General features: G+C 33.9%; 2 protein-coding genes across 2 annotated transcripts; one reads left to right on the forward strand and one right to left on the reverse strand.

Annotated features, from left to right (window-relative positions):
- Positions 1-6,094: 6,094 nt before the first annotated feature.
- LOC101494981 (sucrose synthase 6-like) lies at positions 6,095-7,552 on the reverse strand. Its single transcript, XM_004513881.4, has 4 exons — positions 7,511-7,552; positions 7,349-7,411; positions 6,479-6,612; positions 6,095-6,323 (listed from the first exon to the last, which is right to left on the reverse strand). The coding sequence occupies exons 3-4, from the start codon at positions 6,547-6,549 to the stop codon at positions 6,095-6,097; spliced, it is 300 nt and encodes a 99-aa protein (XP_004513938.3). The 5' UTR covers positions 6,550-6,612; positions 7,349-7,411; positions 7,511-7,552.
- A 7,526-nt stretch (positions 7,553-15,078) lies between these two features.
- LOC101494350 (sucrose synthase 6-like) lies at positions 15,079-16,230 on the forward strand. The gene is made up of 3 exons (XM_027330312.2): positions 15,079-15,193; positions 15,349-15,573; positions 15,660-16,230. Exons 1-3 carry the CDS (start codon positions 15,123-15,125, stop codon positions 16,228-16,230), a joined length of 867 nt encoding a protein of 288 aa, XP_027186113.2. The 5' UTR covers positions 15,079-15,122.
- The last annotated feature ends 857 nt before the right edge of the window (positions 16,231-17,087 follow it).

Below are 17,087 nucleotides of genomic sequence, written 5' to 3' on the forward strand. Positions count from 1 at the left end.
TGTACATTTTGAAAACTCTTTTAAACCAAAGCTCAAATCTTCTAAATCCTACACTGTTAAACCCATTTCAAAACCAACAACTAACAACACAACTGTTTCTAAAAAGGGAATGATATACCACTTTAAAGAAAAAACTAACTCTCAAGGACCCAAAACAAAGTGGGTACCTAAGACTGAAATAATATCACATGCAGGTTGGCTTTCCAAATACAAAAAGAAAGCCTTGGTTCTTGGACAGTGGCTGTTCAAGGCACATGACAGGAGATAGAAACTGTTTCATAACCTTCATCAAGAAGGATGGTGGTTCGGTCACATTTGGAAATGATGATCAAGCTCAAATTAAAGGTAATGGAACCATTGGTAAGACAAACTCTGCTCAAATAAATGATGTTCAATATGTGGAAGGTTTAAAACACAATTTACTAAGCATAAGTCAGCTATCTGACAATGGATGCGAAGTCCTTTTTAAGCCAAAGGTATGTGAAATCAAGAAAGCTAAAACTGGAGAAATTCTGTTTTCTGGAAAACGAAAGAAAAATTTATATGTTGTATATCTTGAAGAATTACATGATGAATCATGCTTTATATCAATCAATAAAGATAAATGGATTTGGCATAAAAGGGCTGGACATATCAGCATGAAAACTATTTCAAAAATCTCCAAACTTGATCTTGTTAGAGGCTTACCAAAACTTAATTTTGAGAAAGATAAAATACGTGAAGCTTGTGCAAAAGGTAAGCAAGTAAAAGTAGCTTTCATACAAAATATTTTGTAACAACAAAAAGAACTCTTGAACTACTTCACATAGACTTATTCGGGCCTGTCAAAACAACAAGTCTAGGAGGAATGAAATATGGTTTTGTTATTGTTGATGATTTCTCAAGATTTACATGGGTTCTGTTTTTAAAACAAAAAGATGATTCCTTTGAAGCATTCAAAACATTTTTTAAAAAAGTTCAAAATGAAAAAGACTCCAGCATCATCTGTGTAAGGAGTGATCATGGAGGAGAATTCATCAATGCTTCATTCAAAAACTTTTTTTGATGAACTCGGTATATCTCACAATCTTTCATGTGCAAGAACTCCACAACAAAAAGGAGTTGTTGAAAGAAAGAATAGAACACTACAAGAAATGGCAAGAACTATTTAAGAAAAATCAAATGTAAAAAGATACTTTGGGGCTAAAGCCATAAACACATCTTGCTATATCTTAAACCGTGTATCTATCAGAAAAATCATCAACAAAACTCCATACGAAATCTGGAAAAACAGAAAACCAAACATCTCTTACTTTCATATCTTTGGGTGTTATTGTTACATTTTAAACAACAAAGATCTTATTGGAAAATTTGATGCAAAATCTGACAAAGCAATCTTTCTTGGATACTCAACCAAATCTAAAGGTTATAGAGTGTTCAATTTGAGAACTAGCGTTGTTGAAATAAGTATGCATATATTGTTTGATGAGTTTGATGACTTAGACATAAGTAAAAAGGATGAGGAAGAAGAAACTCCAATTGAAACACAGCAACAAAACAGTCTACAGAAAACAGAGATTGATAAACAATCTCCGTTTCATTCTCCACCAAAAAGCTGGAAGACAATTGGAGATCATCCTCAAACCCAGATCATTGGAGACACGGCTGATGGAATCAGAACCAGAAAATCATTCAAGAATGATGAAGACAACATGGCAATGATATCTCAGATTGAACCAAAATCAATCAAAGATGCTATTACTAATCAATCTTGGGTAAATGCCATGAAGGAAGAACTACTGTAGTTTGAGAAAAATGAAGTTTGGACTCTAGTACCAGATCCATTAGACCAAACAATCATTGGCACTCGATGGGTATTCAGAAACAAACTTGATGAAGAAGAAAAGGTTCACATTTTGATATTATAGCATACTGGGATGCTGATTATGCTGGAGATAAAGTTGAAAGAAAAAGCACGAGTGGAGCATGTCAGTTCTTAGGCGAAGCATTAATCAGTTGGTCGTGCAGAAAACAGAACACCATAGCACTATCCACAACTGACGCCGAATATGTTTCAGCGGCAAACTGCTATTCACAGGTTTTGTGGATTAAAAACCAACTTCAAGATTACTCTGTAAGCTATTCCAATATTCCAATTTATTGTGATAATACAAGTGCTATAAATTTGTCCAAAAATTCCATTCAACATTCTAGATCAAAACATATTGAAATAAAACATCATTTCATTCGTGATCATGTAAATAAGAAATATGCTGAATTAATCTTTGTCGATACTCAAAATCAACTTGCTGACATTTTTACAAAGCCTCTTGTTGAGGATAGTTTCAATTCAATCAAAGAAAAATTGAAAATCATGAAAAAATCCAGAAAATTCTGGTTAAAATCTGCTTCTGCAGAAAACGGAGATCGTTTATCAGTCTCCGTTTCGCGACTCATCATTCTCCGTTCTGAAAAAACCAACAGTCTGATTTTCCCTCTCAAAATCAAAAAGACAAATCTTGGCATTTATTACACGTGCCCTTTTGTCTGAAGATGGAGTGCTGACACATACACTATTCAATCCCCTAAAATGCTTTTCCTCTTTTCCTAGGTACAAACAGTTACTATTGGGCAACATACTCATCATTATTCCACTTTTTTCTCTCCATCTTCTAAAGTCAGAAATCAGTTTTCTCCTCACCTTCTTTTTCCCAGAATGTTCCCCACCATAAGAACGTTCTCCTGCTCAGGCTGTTCCTCCGCCAGAATCTTCTCCCCATCCACAATCTTCCTCACAAAAATAAACCAAACGTTCTCCATCTCCTCTGTCCTCTTCTACTTCCACATCATCTGCCTCTGAACCGTCTCCCCCACTAAGAAACCAAAACAGACTACTCCTCCTCTGATTTCCCCTACAAAAACAAAACTCTTCAAAGAAAAGTGGGCTCAACGCCCAGTTGGGATTGGCCGAGTTTTTGTTTTTAACAATCTTGTTGTTGACGGAAATGCTGTTCAGCATCATACTGATGTTCTTGGCTGGACATCATTCTTAAAAATCTATGAATCGTATTACCCAGATGTTGTCCGTGCATTCTATTGCAATGCCAAAACATTTTTTGACAAATCTCTAATCATCTCAACAATTAAGGGAGTGGAAATCAAACTGACTCCAGATATTTTGGCCACCTATCTTCAGCTACCAACATAAGGGCCATCTGTTTTTGGTGACCACTGGTATTCGACTTTGAGTCTTCGAAAGACATAAGTTTTGTCTGATTTGTTTGAAGAGGACTCCACTCGTTATTTGTCCACCTATCTTAAGCCTATTCCCAAGGTGTTCAATAACATGTGCCAACATACCTTGATTCCACACTGTGGAAGTCATGAGTATGTGTCTGATAATGATGCTTTGCTCATTCATCATCTTCTAAACTGCAAGAGACTGAATCTACCATATGTCATTCTCCAGCACATGATTTGTGCAGCCAACAAAGATTACAGAAAGAATATTGTGCCTTATGACATGGTCCTGACTAAAATCTTCAGGCATTGTGGAGTCTCTCTTGCATCTGAAACATCTCTGATAAAAATCTCCAAATTTTCTACCAAGAATCTGTCTCATATGCGTAAAACTTTTTCTGCTCAAACACCCATTCCTCCATCCTTTCCCACCTCATTAAAACGGAGAAGATCAGCAGGACGACGACCTACCACAAACCCTATTTCATTCTCATCACCTCCTACTGGTCCTGAGGAAACCACAGAAAAAATCCCAACACCAGAACATTCTCCACCACCACCAGAAGTTCTCCACCACCTCCAGAACGTTCTCCAGAAAATATCCCAACTCTTTCCACCCTCTTTGCTCAAACATCCAACATATCATCCTCAGCCATTCCCTCTTACTCTCAAACACTTCACTCCCCTACCCATGACTTTAGTAACTTCTTGTCTAATCCATTTTTCTCTACTATGTCTCCACTGTTCATCTCCCCTCAGAAAACCAGCTCATCCATCTTTGGCATTAGTCAGTTTTTGAACTTTCCCACTACTGCTGGCCCCTCTAACACATTTGTTGGTCCCCTACCCTTTGTATCATCCTCATTTGCTTCTATTCCATCCATCTCTACAATGCCTATTCCTTCCAACACTGTTGTTGCTACCACCTCTCAACCCTCTGCTCACCTTCACTCTACTCCCACCTTAACTGCACCCTCCAACTCTGACATTATGGCTGCTCTACAGATCATCATGGCAAGACAAGTTCAACACGATCAAGAGACTGCTTTACTCAGAACATGGATGGCAGATCACCTTGCTCCCAAGCTGGGAATTCCACCTTCGCCTCCTCATCCGATTCCTCCTCCTTCTCAAGTCCCTCATCCTGGAAAATTGATGACTCTTCATCATATGCATATTTTCCCACTATTTTAGTCTTATTTATCCTCAATCATCAGTTAAATTAAGGATTTATTTGATACATTTTGTTGATTTTTGTTCTTTGAGTTAATAAAATATTTTTTGTTTTTATTTCGTTGATTAAGTAGGAATTTGTCGTAATTTTACATTGCGTTTTGTTTTAGTGCAGTGCTGAATTTTGGTGAAAAATCAACATGATATATGTGGAGTATTTCAGCCATATCTGGAGTTCTAGATGTCCAATTAGTGTCACTCCAAGTGCTAATGAAAGCTAAGATCCATATCTACAACTTTCATGAAGACACCAGAACCAAATTCAGACGCAAAAGATGAGAAAAATGCAAAATACATTAGACAACAGATGTTGTGCGCCTGGAGCGCGCCCTGCGCGCCTGGAGCGTGCCTTGCGCGCCTGGAGCACATTTCTCGTGTTTCAGTTCTGTCAACGTGCGCCTGGGGCGCGCGACACGCACCAGCAACCATAAAAACTCAGATTTTTACTGTTTTAGGGATCTTTTTGACTCTGGGGAACTTGGGAGACTTGTGCCCTAGCATAGAAACTCAAAGACGGCCGTTTCTAACGCCATTGAAGCAGTTTTATCAAGAATCATCCATGAATCATTCTTGTAATTCTTCTTTAATCCTTATCTTTTGTATCTCTGTCATGAGTAACTAAACCCTATTTGTTAGGGATGAGTGTAACCAGATGAAACCCTTATTTTTCTGATTTGATTTCTAGTTATATGAATGAGTTTATTGAATTGTTTTTCTCATCTCTGTGCTTAATGCTTTTTATTGCTTGATCAACATTAAAATGTTCTACGACTTGTATTTTGAAACGGAAGTGGACTTTACGAATGCTTGAGATGAGAAATTCATGAATTTGTAGTCTAGGGATAGATGCAGGTCATGAAACCAATTAAATTAGTTGCAAAGCAATAATTTACAAGAGAATTTCTATACGGTAATGCTTAATTCTAATCTTAAATCCACTAAGGAATTAGGGGTTACTTTGGAATTAAAGGTTCTGTCACTAAGACATTAGGGCAAGAATAATAAAGAGAATTCGGTAATAATTCAATAAAGGAATTCAGTAACTAGGATCAAATTAGACACCAAGGTTGGATTCGAAGTGAAACTCATCCCTGACATTTTTCTCATTATAAAAGATCAATTTTATTATTGTTGTTAATTTCAAACATTATTTCAATCAACTTGGGAACCTTTTTGTTCAATTCTAGTAATCAAATATAATTCAATAGTAAAACGCAATCCTTGAGTTCGACACTCGGTACTACCGTTTTATTATTACTTGCAACGATTCAGTACACTTGCTGAAACGCAATCAAGTTTTTGGCGCCGTTGCCGGAGATTGCCATATCACTATTGAATTTAATTTATTTACTGAATTGAAATTTTTTGCTCTGCAATAAAATTTCTTATTTTATTTTATTTCTAATTTAAAAAGCAAAAAAAAAAAATTTGGTTTAAAACTCTCTTATTTTTACTTAATTATGCTTCCCGTACCATTCGACTAAACCAGTTATGTTCTTCACAACATCAAGCCTTGCCATTGAGAAGATGATAGGTTTTCTTCTGTTTTCCAGATATCCATTGTTTCCATATAAAACAAATAAGGAAATCAATAAAAAGGAAGAGAGGGAGTAGTTCTGATCTAAAGTCTTTACATTGTAACTTACATATGATCTTTGTTATCCACTTTACTATATAGTAAGTCTTCAATGGCAGGATGAAATTGAGTGAGTCTTTTGTCTTTTTCTGTGTAAGGAAAATAGACAGATTGGTCAGCTCCAGGTGCAGCTATGTTGAACTTAGGATCAAATATATTTATCCCTGAAACAACTCTGCAAAGTCCTGGGAGTGTAAATGTTGCATGACTTTCATACTGTCCAGGTTTATCTTTGCTGCAAACAAAAACATTCACAACTCAGTATGATACAACCCTTTTATTTTCTTGCCCCTCTATATTGATATTTGGTGCCAAATTGAATTCACAATAGTACAGAAAGGTTGTGAAATACTAAAAAAAGAAACAAAACTTTTAGTTATAAGGCCTAACCTTCCAGCAATTTCCTGATATGTGCTGGTTATGATGAAATCTGATGCATTCATTGCAATTGTATCAGCCATGAATTGGCATGAGAAGTGATACTTTGGATCCAATTCTTTCCACTTGACATCTGAATCTTCATACTTAGGTATAAAAGAAAAAGTCAGAAGAAAGCTCTCAGTTTTCTTATTTTAAAATATTGTGTCTCTTTAGGTATAAAAGAAAAACTCAGAAGAAAGCTCTCGGCTTCATTGATGTCTAGCTGAGGGGAACCATGTCATTTAGACATTTACTAGAGAAGAATCGGGTAAGACCATTTCAAACATTTTGAGGATGTGATATCCACTGAGGTTGTTTTATAGGCCATGGACTAGTAGATTGATTAAGTTATGAATTTTGGCTTTTCATTATGATACATTAATTGGATTGTTAGGCTTTGAAAGTTAAACAAGATTTGCCTAAACATTTTTTGATTTGACAAATTTATTAAATCCCTGTCTTAAAATGTCGTCCACGGATGGACTTAAATAATAACTAATAAATTTAGGAACTATTTTAAAATATTAATAAAGTAAATAACATCTGATAATCAAGAGATATATTTTAAAATTAAAATTGTTTTTAAGAACAGAAATTTTTTATTGTTATAGATTATACATACATAACATTTTACATGAAATTTATGTGTTTATCTCTTGAAGTATTGGATATAATAAAATCACCAAAATTATGGTAGTATTTATATTCAGTCCACATGAATGGTTGCATCAGTGTTATCTAATGGTTATAGTAAAACTAAATACAGGTTTAGGTTAATAAAAATAATTATAGGCTTAGGTTTAGAGAAGACAGAATATATATATATATATTAAGTTTTACCTTAATCTGGAAACTTGATATAAGTCGACACAAGCAGGTTAACACAAGCGTCCAAATATCATCCTGATTGTCGACACAAGCACAAAAGCAGGTTTAAATGTGCGAGCAAGTAAACAATGATTGATTAATTGGAAAAATTAATCAATGATGCCTGGTCCACACCTCTACACAATCACCCAAATTCACTATTTGCGGGAAACTAAACGGTACTCTTATTCAACAAATTAATGAAAGAATACAAACCTATTGAACTGAGATCATTCAAATTAAGAACAATATACTCTTCAATGCCATGGAGAATCACATGTACAATCTGAGACAAAAAACCCACGTCAATAATTAAATAAAAAATGATTACTAATTAAAATATCAAATTATTAAACAATAATTTTACCCAAGTAGTCCTTTCACGATTTCCAGCAGCTTCAGTATTAGGTGGAGGAGGCCAAACTTCAACTCTATGAGGTGGAGGAGAAGGATATTGAGGTGAAGAAGGATCTTGAAGGGGAGGAGTATCTTGAGGTGGAGAAGGAGCTTGAGGTAGAGAAGGAGCTTGAGGTGGAGAAGGAGCTTGAAGTGGAGAAGCAACTACTGATCTCCTTACCCTTCTTCTTCTTCTTGGGTGGAAATATGGAGAAGGAACTTGAGGTGGAGGAGAAGGATCTTGAGGGGGAGAAGGATCTTGAGGGGGATAAGTATCTTGAGGTGGAGAAGGATCTTGAGGTGGAGAAGGAACTACTGATCTCCTTATCCTTCTTCTTCTTAGGGGGAAATATGGAGGTGAAAATCTATTTGGCGGATTTCTAACTCTGTGGACCCTGTCAACCCTTTCTGCCCTTTCAGTTGGTTCTCCCTGGCCTCCTGGCCTCCACCACCACCCTGGCCTCCCTCATCCTGACCTCCCTCATCCTGACCACCCTCATCCTGACCAGCCTGGCCTCCCTCATCCTGACCACCCTCATCCTGACCAGCCTGGCCTCCCTCATCCTGACCACCCTCATCCTGACCAGCCTGGCCTCCCTCATCCTGACCACCCTCATCCTGACCAGCCTGGCCTCCCTCATCCTGACCACCCTCATCCTGACCAGCCTGGCCTCCCTCATCCTGACCACCCTCATCCTGACCAGCCTAGCCTCCCTCATCCTGACCACCCTGGCCTCCCTCATCCTAACCACCCTGGCCTCCCTCGTCTTGACCACCCTGGCCTCCCTCGTGCTGACCACCCTGGCCTCCCTCGTCCTGACCACCCTGGCCTCCCTCGTCCTGACCACCCTGGCCTCCCTCGTCCTGACCACCCTGGCCTCCCTCGTCCTGACCACCCTGGCCTCCCTCGTCCTGACCACCCTGGCCTCCCTCGTGCTGACCACCCTGGCCTCCCTCGTCCTGACCACCCTGGCCTCCCTCGTCCTGACCACCCTGGCCTCCCTCATCCTGACCACCAGTCTGAGGTGGAGAAGGAGCTTGAGGTGGAGAAGGAACTACCGATCTCCTTATCCTTCTTCTTCTTGGGGGGAAATATGGAGGTGAAAATCTATTTGGCAGATTTGTAATTCTTTGGACCCTGTCAACCCTCTATGCCCTTTCAGTTGGTTCCCTTCCATCCTGACCAGCCTGGCCTCCACCACCAGCCTGGCCTCCCTCATCCTGACCACCCTCATCCTGACCACATTTATTTGTGGACACAACTATGCACATGATAGTGAGAAATTTTTATTTTCATATAGAAGTTATATGAATTATATATTTAAATCAACCAATTTCACATCACTTTAATAATATATAATATGATATAGAAAATAAATAATTTTTATTAAATATTAGTATAAAACTAAATTATATTAACAATATATATTCATTAAACGCGTAAAGTTGAAAACTAAGTTACACTTTATATATATCTATTAAATTGATTGCAGTTTGTGCACCTAAAATGTAAGGTTCAGACAAATTGTTGAATATAAAAATGAAAGAAAATGAGGTCCTCTAGTATATTTTAAAATGGTCATTGATGAATTATCATCCAAATATTATTTAAATGTTGGGGCAGGACATTGACTCTACCTAAGTATTTCAAATGTTTAGTTAGCCTCTAAACACTATTCGTGTGGTCCCTATGGATTGCCTTTTCGCTTTCTTTATAGATAGAGTTATAGATGATACAAAAATGACTTCAACCTGGTATTCACTTTTCAATTTGTTTCAGTAATCAAAAATGTCTTACGTAACTTGAAAGTTGAGATTAAAAAATCTTATAAGTAAATACTCACACCTCTCAATTATTTGTTACAAAGAATAATAAAATTACAAGAGTTTACACAAAACTTAAAATAAACTATACTAAAAATATATATAGTATTTGAATTTAAGACTTTATAATTGTGTATAATTTTTTCTTATTATTTTATTTACGTTTAAAATAAAATAATACTGTATGTTTGAGGAGGAAAGAGAAAAATTAAATAAATACAGAAATAGCCCTCTTCTTACTAAGTATATGATACGTGTAACTTCCACTATTGAACAAAAATTCGTATCTTGTTTATATATTGTAATAATAGTATAAATGATTTTCCACTTATTTTCAAGAAATGATTTCCACTTTGGAAATTACATGTGTATAATTAGTTATTTTTCAAAAGAGATTGTCTCGTGTGTGTCTATATATATATAGCACCAACTAATGAGACGATAAAAATTGGAAAACACCCCCAATAAATCCTAAGCAACCTATGCAAAAATAAAGCAAAATGATTACATTATTATCGATTTCTTTACAAGATTATTAAATCGACCAAATAAAATCCTCAAATGACATTGTGCATAAGTCTTAATAGTGGTCGATGTCATGGAGAGCACGTTCAATTCCCATAAATGTAACAACTGAGCCCTCGCAACCATTTATTTGTGGACACAACTATGCACATGATAGAGGGAAATTTTTATTTTCATTTAGAAGTTATATGAATTATATATTTAAATCAACCAATTTCAAATCACTTTAATAGTATATAATATGATATAGAGAAAAAACAGCGAGATTCTCACTTAAAATAACAGATCAGACAGTAAATCCAGTCAACAAATCAACAAAACCGAAATTATTTAGATACTACAAACACACAATAGTTAAAAAAGATCTCAGATCCAGAGTGTAGAAGACCAGATTCAGATAGAATGATTCATCATAAAGATCACAGATCACTCATTAGTTATCCACAATCTATTTTGTGATGAAATTGGTAAAAGAGCAAAGTTAGACAAATCTGAGTATAAAATAATAAAGATCGCGAAAAATGAAATACAAAATCGGTGTATAATTAAGAAGTAAATAAGCAAGAAGAAAAAAACTCTAACTAATCGGTGTAATGAAGTAGAATGAGAGAGAGAAATGAAAATACCGTGAAAATGGATCGAGGAGAAAGAAATAGAAGGTTCGAGTCTCTCTTTCTGGGTTCGGTGAGCAGAGAGAAAAGAGGAATGAGAAAAACTCTAACTAATCGGTGTAATGAAGTAGAATGAGAGAGAGAAATAAAAATATCGTGAAAATGCATCGAGGAGAAAGAAATACAAGGTTCGAGTCTCTCTCTTTCTGGGTTCGGTGAGCAGAGAGAAAAGAGGAATGAGAGAGGACGAGGAGTATTTATATGGGGGAGAGTGGTGTAGATGTGGTGTGGGAGTGACTCGTATTTTAAAATTGAATTTGGAATTTGGGTTAATTTAGGACCAAAAATTGATTGAATTTTAAGAAACGAGAGAGATGGATTGAATTTTATTATTGTTAAATTTGAAAGTTAATTGATGAATCTATTTGACAGAGTTTTCAATTGTGATTATTTTTTGCTTTAAACGATTGCATAAAGAAATGAATCTTAATTTGTTTGTTAGTGATGAGAACTTTAATTCGAGGAGTGTTAAAAATATCATTGAGTGTTTTGGAAACTATTAAATTAAAAAAATATAATTAAAATGAGAAGCTATAAAAATAAATAATAAATTGCGAGAAAAATAATAATTTTTTCAATTGTGTATTTTAAATAATGTACATAGATATTTATAAGCAAAACTTTTTTTACTAGACATAATATCGTGTTCTACAAAAATATCGTCATAATATGTCTCATTCCATTATTCTCAAGTAATAACGTGTGTTTCTATCCATTATTGGATACAAGCGATGCTTTGTGTTTTTTTTAGTTCTCATTTCTTGTGACATTTATGTTTACTCATCCAAATATGAATTAGCATTAAAGACAATCTCTAGTAAAAATACTTATATCTGTTCATGGAAGCTACAAAATTGGAGCACATGTCCTTTAATTGAATTACCTAATTCCATGTGGGGTCCTTTGGACTTAAAAAAAATTCATTTAACTCGAATTTAATTATCCTTAGTTCATCTAATCTTCATTCTACTACTTAAACATCAATTAAACTCAATTTAAGTGTTAACAATTCTCAACTAAAATCTTATATTATTGTATAACTTTTGGCGTAAACAATAACTATTTATAAAACTTACTTCAATTTTAGATTTATTAAGAGTTGTACTTAGTTTAAATAGTGACGTAGATAGAAGCTATGCATCGAGCATCGAACTAGAAGAAAGTGAGTCATTAAATACTGTTGTTTGTCTACTCATATGGATGCCTAGTGTAATAAAATGTACAAATGTTGGTTGTTATCATAGATTCATGTAGAATATATAGAATTTATTAAAAGCACTTTGTTCTTTTCAACCTTGTTGGTCCCAACCTAATCTTGATGGTAACCAGCAAAGTAAAATTGCAGTACATGACAGGGGTTGCAACTTATAAAACAGGACAAAAATTCTATGGTATCGATCTGGTGCCAATTTTGTAAGGGCATGCTTTGATTTTTGTGTCAATCACACTTCATATGGAATATTCCTCATTGAACGGCTTACAAGATTCATTTGGTGTCTTTGTTATGCCAATACTATATAGTACTATCAAGTATGGATCAAATTTTTGTTGTCGATCATCAAACAGATATAATTTTTATTTTATTTTATAAAATACGATAAGTTTAATAATAATTAATTTACACAATTATAAAATTTAAAATTTAAAATTAATAATAAATATGAAATATTTTACTCCTGTCTATGTATGTGAACAATTAAAAGTTAAAATAAATGACATGATCTCTAATATAATTTATATATATATATATATATATATATATATATATATATATATATATATTATATGTTTCAAAATATAAATAAAAATATGTCAACAAAAAGTAAACTTCTTTTGATCTTATTTTTTAATTAACTATATTAATTTTTTTTGATTAATTTATATTTATATTTTAAAATAAAATAAGTAACTATTTACTGAAACAAAATTATGTAAAAATAATGGAAGGGCATGAGTCACGGCTATCTATAAATAATTGCTACATAAATGGTATTTTTTTACTTATTGGCACATGAAAAAATTAATTGTCTTAATGAATTTCATAACTTGAAAATTTCAAAAGGAAACAGGTCCGTCAAATCGGATAGGGGTCATAGGTAGACACTAGTTTATGCATAAATCGGGTATTGATGTTGACACCCTTCATTGACAAAAGATTAAATTATATAAATGTCTATTTCTTTTTTATATATAAAATATAAATGTATCTGTATATATGTTATGTGTAAACCCTTTGCATCATGATTTTAAATGAAAATAAAGGACAACGATCTAAACAGCTGCTTAAAAAATGTGAAAATTATCATATAGACATACATGTATATATATAATATATATCTATTGCATAGTATCAGAGTGATTAAGCTCGTATTTATACTTATACATGAATTAAGTTCATGTTTTTATTTATAAATAAAAGACTCTTGCAAACTATTTTTGTTTTAGCAGAAATATTTAGCAACTTTTTTTTTAGTAAAAATATAATGTACAAAAACATAGTAGGATTAGTCTGACATTTTATATATATTTACACTTTAAATCAACTATTTATCATATTATTAAAAAAAATACAAGATGACCAATAGACTATATACCAAAACCAAACAAAATAATGATATATAAGATATTCGAACTCTCACTAAAAATGTCATTAAAAAAATTCAGCAGGATAAAACCAGATAAAGGAAATTAATAGTGCAATGCACGTATGCATAAATCAACAAAATCTATATTTAAGAATATCAATATAGTTTATATGAAAAATATTTAAATTATGCAAAAAATTATTCTAATAATATTTTTTAATAATGTGAAATCTCAAATTATACATCATATAACATATTGATTATATTCTTTAAAAGTATAAAACATAATAAATTTTATTATTTTAATCATTGTGTTAAATACAATTAATTAAATTATATATTTTTAATATAATTATTAAAAATTAGATTTATTAATTAAGAATCATAATCTCCACAAAGTTGTCCCTACATATTATCTTGTGATAAAGTTGAACCATGGTTAAAACTAATGGAATTTTTGTATTGGTCCAAAGTGACGAACTTAATTTGAACATTCACTTTAATAGCCACCATATTTTATTGTATAATATCATCTTTATGTTAATTCAATTGTTCTAGTTTTATGATATCTATTTATCTATGTTATTTAAAGATTCTAAATTTCAGTGGCAATATTTACGATTTATGTTTATAATTTGAATTTTGAGGGCGTTGTTAAGAACAAAAATGTCGATAGTTAGTTTTGGATTTCCTTATAGCTTATTTAAATTTAATTGAATTATGAAGAAAAAAACATAAAAGTCAAGAATAAATGTTAACAGTAGGTTTGTTCAGAAAAAAGTTTTAAAATTATTTGTTTATAATATTTAATATTAATTTAATATTTTATATTATTATCAATTAAGTGGGAGTCTATAGTTTCACTTGATAGAACAGTTAAATGAAAAAAATAAAAATTTAATAAAATAAAATAAATTGGACTTATATCAAGTTTCCAGATTAAGGTAAAACTTAATATATATATATATTCTGTCTTCTCTAAACCTAAGTCTATAATTATTTTTATTAACCTAAACCTGTAATTAGTTTTACTATAACCATTAGATAACACTGATGCAACCGTTCATGTGGACTGAATATAAATACTACCATAATTTTGGTGATTTTATTATATCCAATACTTCAAGAGATAAACACATAAATTTCATGTAAAATGTTATGTATGTATAATCTATAACAATAAATAATTTCCGTTCTTAAAAACAATTTTAAAATTATTTTAAAATATATCTCTTGATTATCAGACGTTATTTACTTTATTAGTATTTTAAAATAGTTCCTAAATTTATTAGTTATTATTTAAGTCCATCCGTAGACGACATTTTAAGACAGGGATTTAACAAATTTGTCAAATCAAAAAATATTTAGGCAAATCTTGTTTAACTTTCAAAGCCTAACAAACCAATTAATGTATCATAATGAAAAGCCAAAATTCATAACTTAATCAATTTACTAGTCCATGGGCTATAAAACAACCTCAGTGGATATCACATCCTCAAAATGTTTGAAATGGTCTTACCCGATTCTTCTCTAGTAAATGTCTAAATGACATGGTTCCCCTCAGCTAGACATCAATGAAGCTGAGAGCTTTCTTCTGAGTTTTTCTTTTATATCTAAAGAGACACAATATTTTAAAATAAAAAAACTGAGAGCTTTCTTCTGAGTTTTTCTTTTATACCTAAGTATGAAGATTCAAATGTCAAGTGGAAAGAATTGGATCCAAAGTATCACTTCTCATGCCAATTCATGGCTGATACAATTGCAATGAATGCATCAGATTTCATCATAACCAGCACATATCAGGAAATTGCTGGAAGGTTAGGCCTTATAACTAAAAGTTTTGTTTCTTTTTTTAGTATTTCACAACCTTTCTGTACTATTGTGAATTCAATTTGGCACCAAATATCAATATAGAGGGGCAAGAAAATAAAAGGGTTGTATCATACTGAGTTGTGAATGTTTTTGTTTGCAGCAAAGATAAACCTGGACAGTATGAAAGTCATGCAACATTTACACTCCCAGGACTTTGCAGAGTTGTTTCAGGGATAAATATATTTGATCCTAAGTTCAACATAGCTGCACCTGGAGCTGACCAATCTGTCTATTTTCCTTACACAGAAAAAGACAAAAGACTCACTCAATTTCATCCTGCCATTGAAGACTTACTATATAGTAAAGTGGATAACAAAGATCATATGTAAGTTACAATGTAAAGACTTTAGATCAGAACTACTCCCTCTCTTCCTTTTTATTGATTTCCTTATTTGTTTTATATGGAAACAGTGGATATCTGGAAAACAGAAGAAAACCTATCATCTTCTCAATGGCAAGGCTTGATGTTGTGAAGAACATAATTGGTTTAGTCGAATGGTACGGGAAGCATCCGAGATTGAGAGGCCTAGTGAACCTTGTCATTGTTGGAGGATTATTTGATCCTTTGAAGTCAAAAGACAGAGAAGAAATGACAGAAATACGAAAAATGCATGATTTAATGGAAAAGTATCAATTGAAGGGTCAATTTAGATGGATTGTTGCAAAGACTGATAGACATCGGAACAGAGAGGTTTATCGCTTCGTCGCAGACACAAAGGGAGCTTTTGTGCAGTCTGCTTTATATGAAGCATTTGGTCTTACTGTCATTGAAGCAATGAACTATGGTTTGCCTACTTTTGCTACTAACCATGGTGGGCCTGCTGAAATTATTGTTGATGGTGTTTCTGGTTTTCATATTGATCCTCTTAATGGAGAAGAATCAAGCAACAAAATTGCTAATTTTTTTGAAAAATGTAAAGTGGATTCAACACATTGGAATATGATTTCTGTGTCCGGATTGCAGCGCATTAATGAAAGGTAAGAAGAAATGTTGTTTCACTAGGCCAGGCTGGTCAGGATGAGGGAGGCCAGGCTAGTGGTGGAGGCCAGGCTGGTTAGGATGGAAGGGAACCAACTGAAAGGGTTGACAGGGTCCAAAGAATTAGAAATCCGCCAAATAGATTTTCACCTCCATGTTTTCCCCAAGAAGAAGAAGGATAAGGAGATCAGTAGTTCCTTCTCCACCTCAAGCTCCTTCTCCACCTCAGGCTGGTGGTCAGGATGAGGGAGGCCAGGGTGGTCAGGATGAGGGAGGCTAGGGTGGTCAGGACGAGGGAGGCCAGGGTGGTCAGGACGAGGGAGGCCAGGGTGGTCAGGATGAGGGACACCAGGCTGGTCAGGATGAGGGTGGTCAGGTTGTGGGAGGCCAGGGTGGTCAGGATGAGGGAGGCCAGGCTCGTCAGGATGAGGGTGGTCAGGATGAGGGAGGCTAGTATCTTATACAACATACATAAACATCACATCATTTACCTGTCCCTCAGTTGGTGTGACCGTAACATTTGGTTGAGAACCAACTACATCCATTCTCTGAATACCAACATAGATTGCACTATTGAGGAGACGAGGCTCAGGCTCGTCAGTTACGAGATTCCACTCATTGAAATTTTCAGGCAAATGCAACTTCTTATTTAACAAATTAATGAAAGAATACAAACTTATTGAACTGAGATAATTCAAATTAAGAACAATATACTCTTCAATGCCATGGAGAATCGCATGTACGATCTGAGACAAAAAAACCCACGTCAATAATAAAATAAAAATGATTACTAATTAAAATATCAAATTATTAAACAATAATTTTACCCAAGTAGTCCTTTCACGCTTTCCAGCAGCTTA

This window comes from Cicer arietinum, chromosome 3 (genome assembly GCF_000331145.2).
Source record: "Cicer arietinum cultivar CDC Frontier isolate Library 1 chromosome 3, Cicar.CDCFrontier_v2.0, whole genome shotgun sequence".
In the NCBI taxonomy this organism is placed as follows: Eukaryota; Viridiplantae; Streptophyta; class Magnoliopsida; order Fabales; family Fabaceae; genus Cicer; species Cicer arietinum.

Excerpts from the sequence above, each read along its gene's own strand:
- LOC101494981 (XM_004513881.4), bottom strand. The coding sequence starts at position 6,549 with ATGGCTGATACAATTGCAATGAATGCATCAGATTTCATCATAACCAGC. Across the intron at positions 6,324-6,478 it reads TATCAGGAAATTGCTGGAAG|CAAAGATAAACCTGGACAGT; the intron begins GTTAGGCCTTAT and ends TTTTGTTTGCAG.
- LOC101494350 (XM_027330312.2), top strand. The coding sequence starts at position 15,123 with ATGGCTGATACAATTGCAATGAATGCATCAGATTTCATCATAACCAGC. Across the intron at positions 15,194-15,348 it reads TATCAGGAAATTGCTGGAAG|CAAAGATAAACCTGGACAGT; the intron begins GTTAGGCCTTAT and ends TTTTGTTTGCAG. Across the intron at positions 15,574-15,659 it reads GTGGATAACAAAGATCATAT|TGGATATCTGGAAAACAGAA; the intron begins GTAAGTTACAAT and ends ATATGGAAACAG.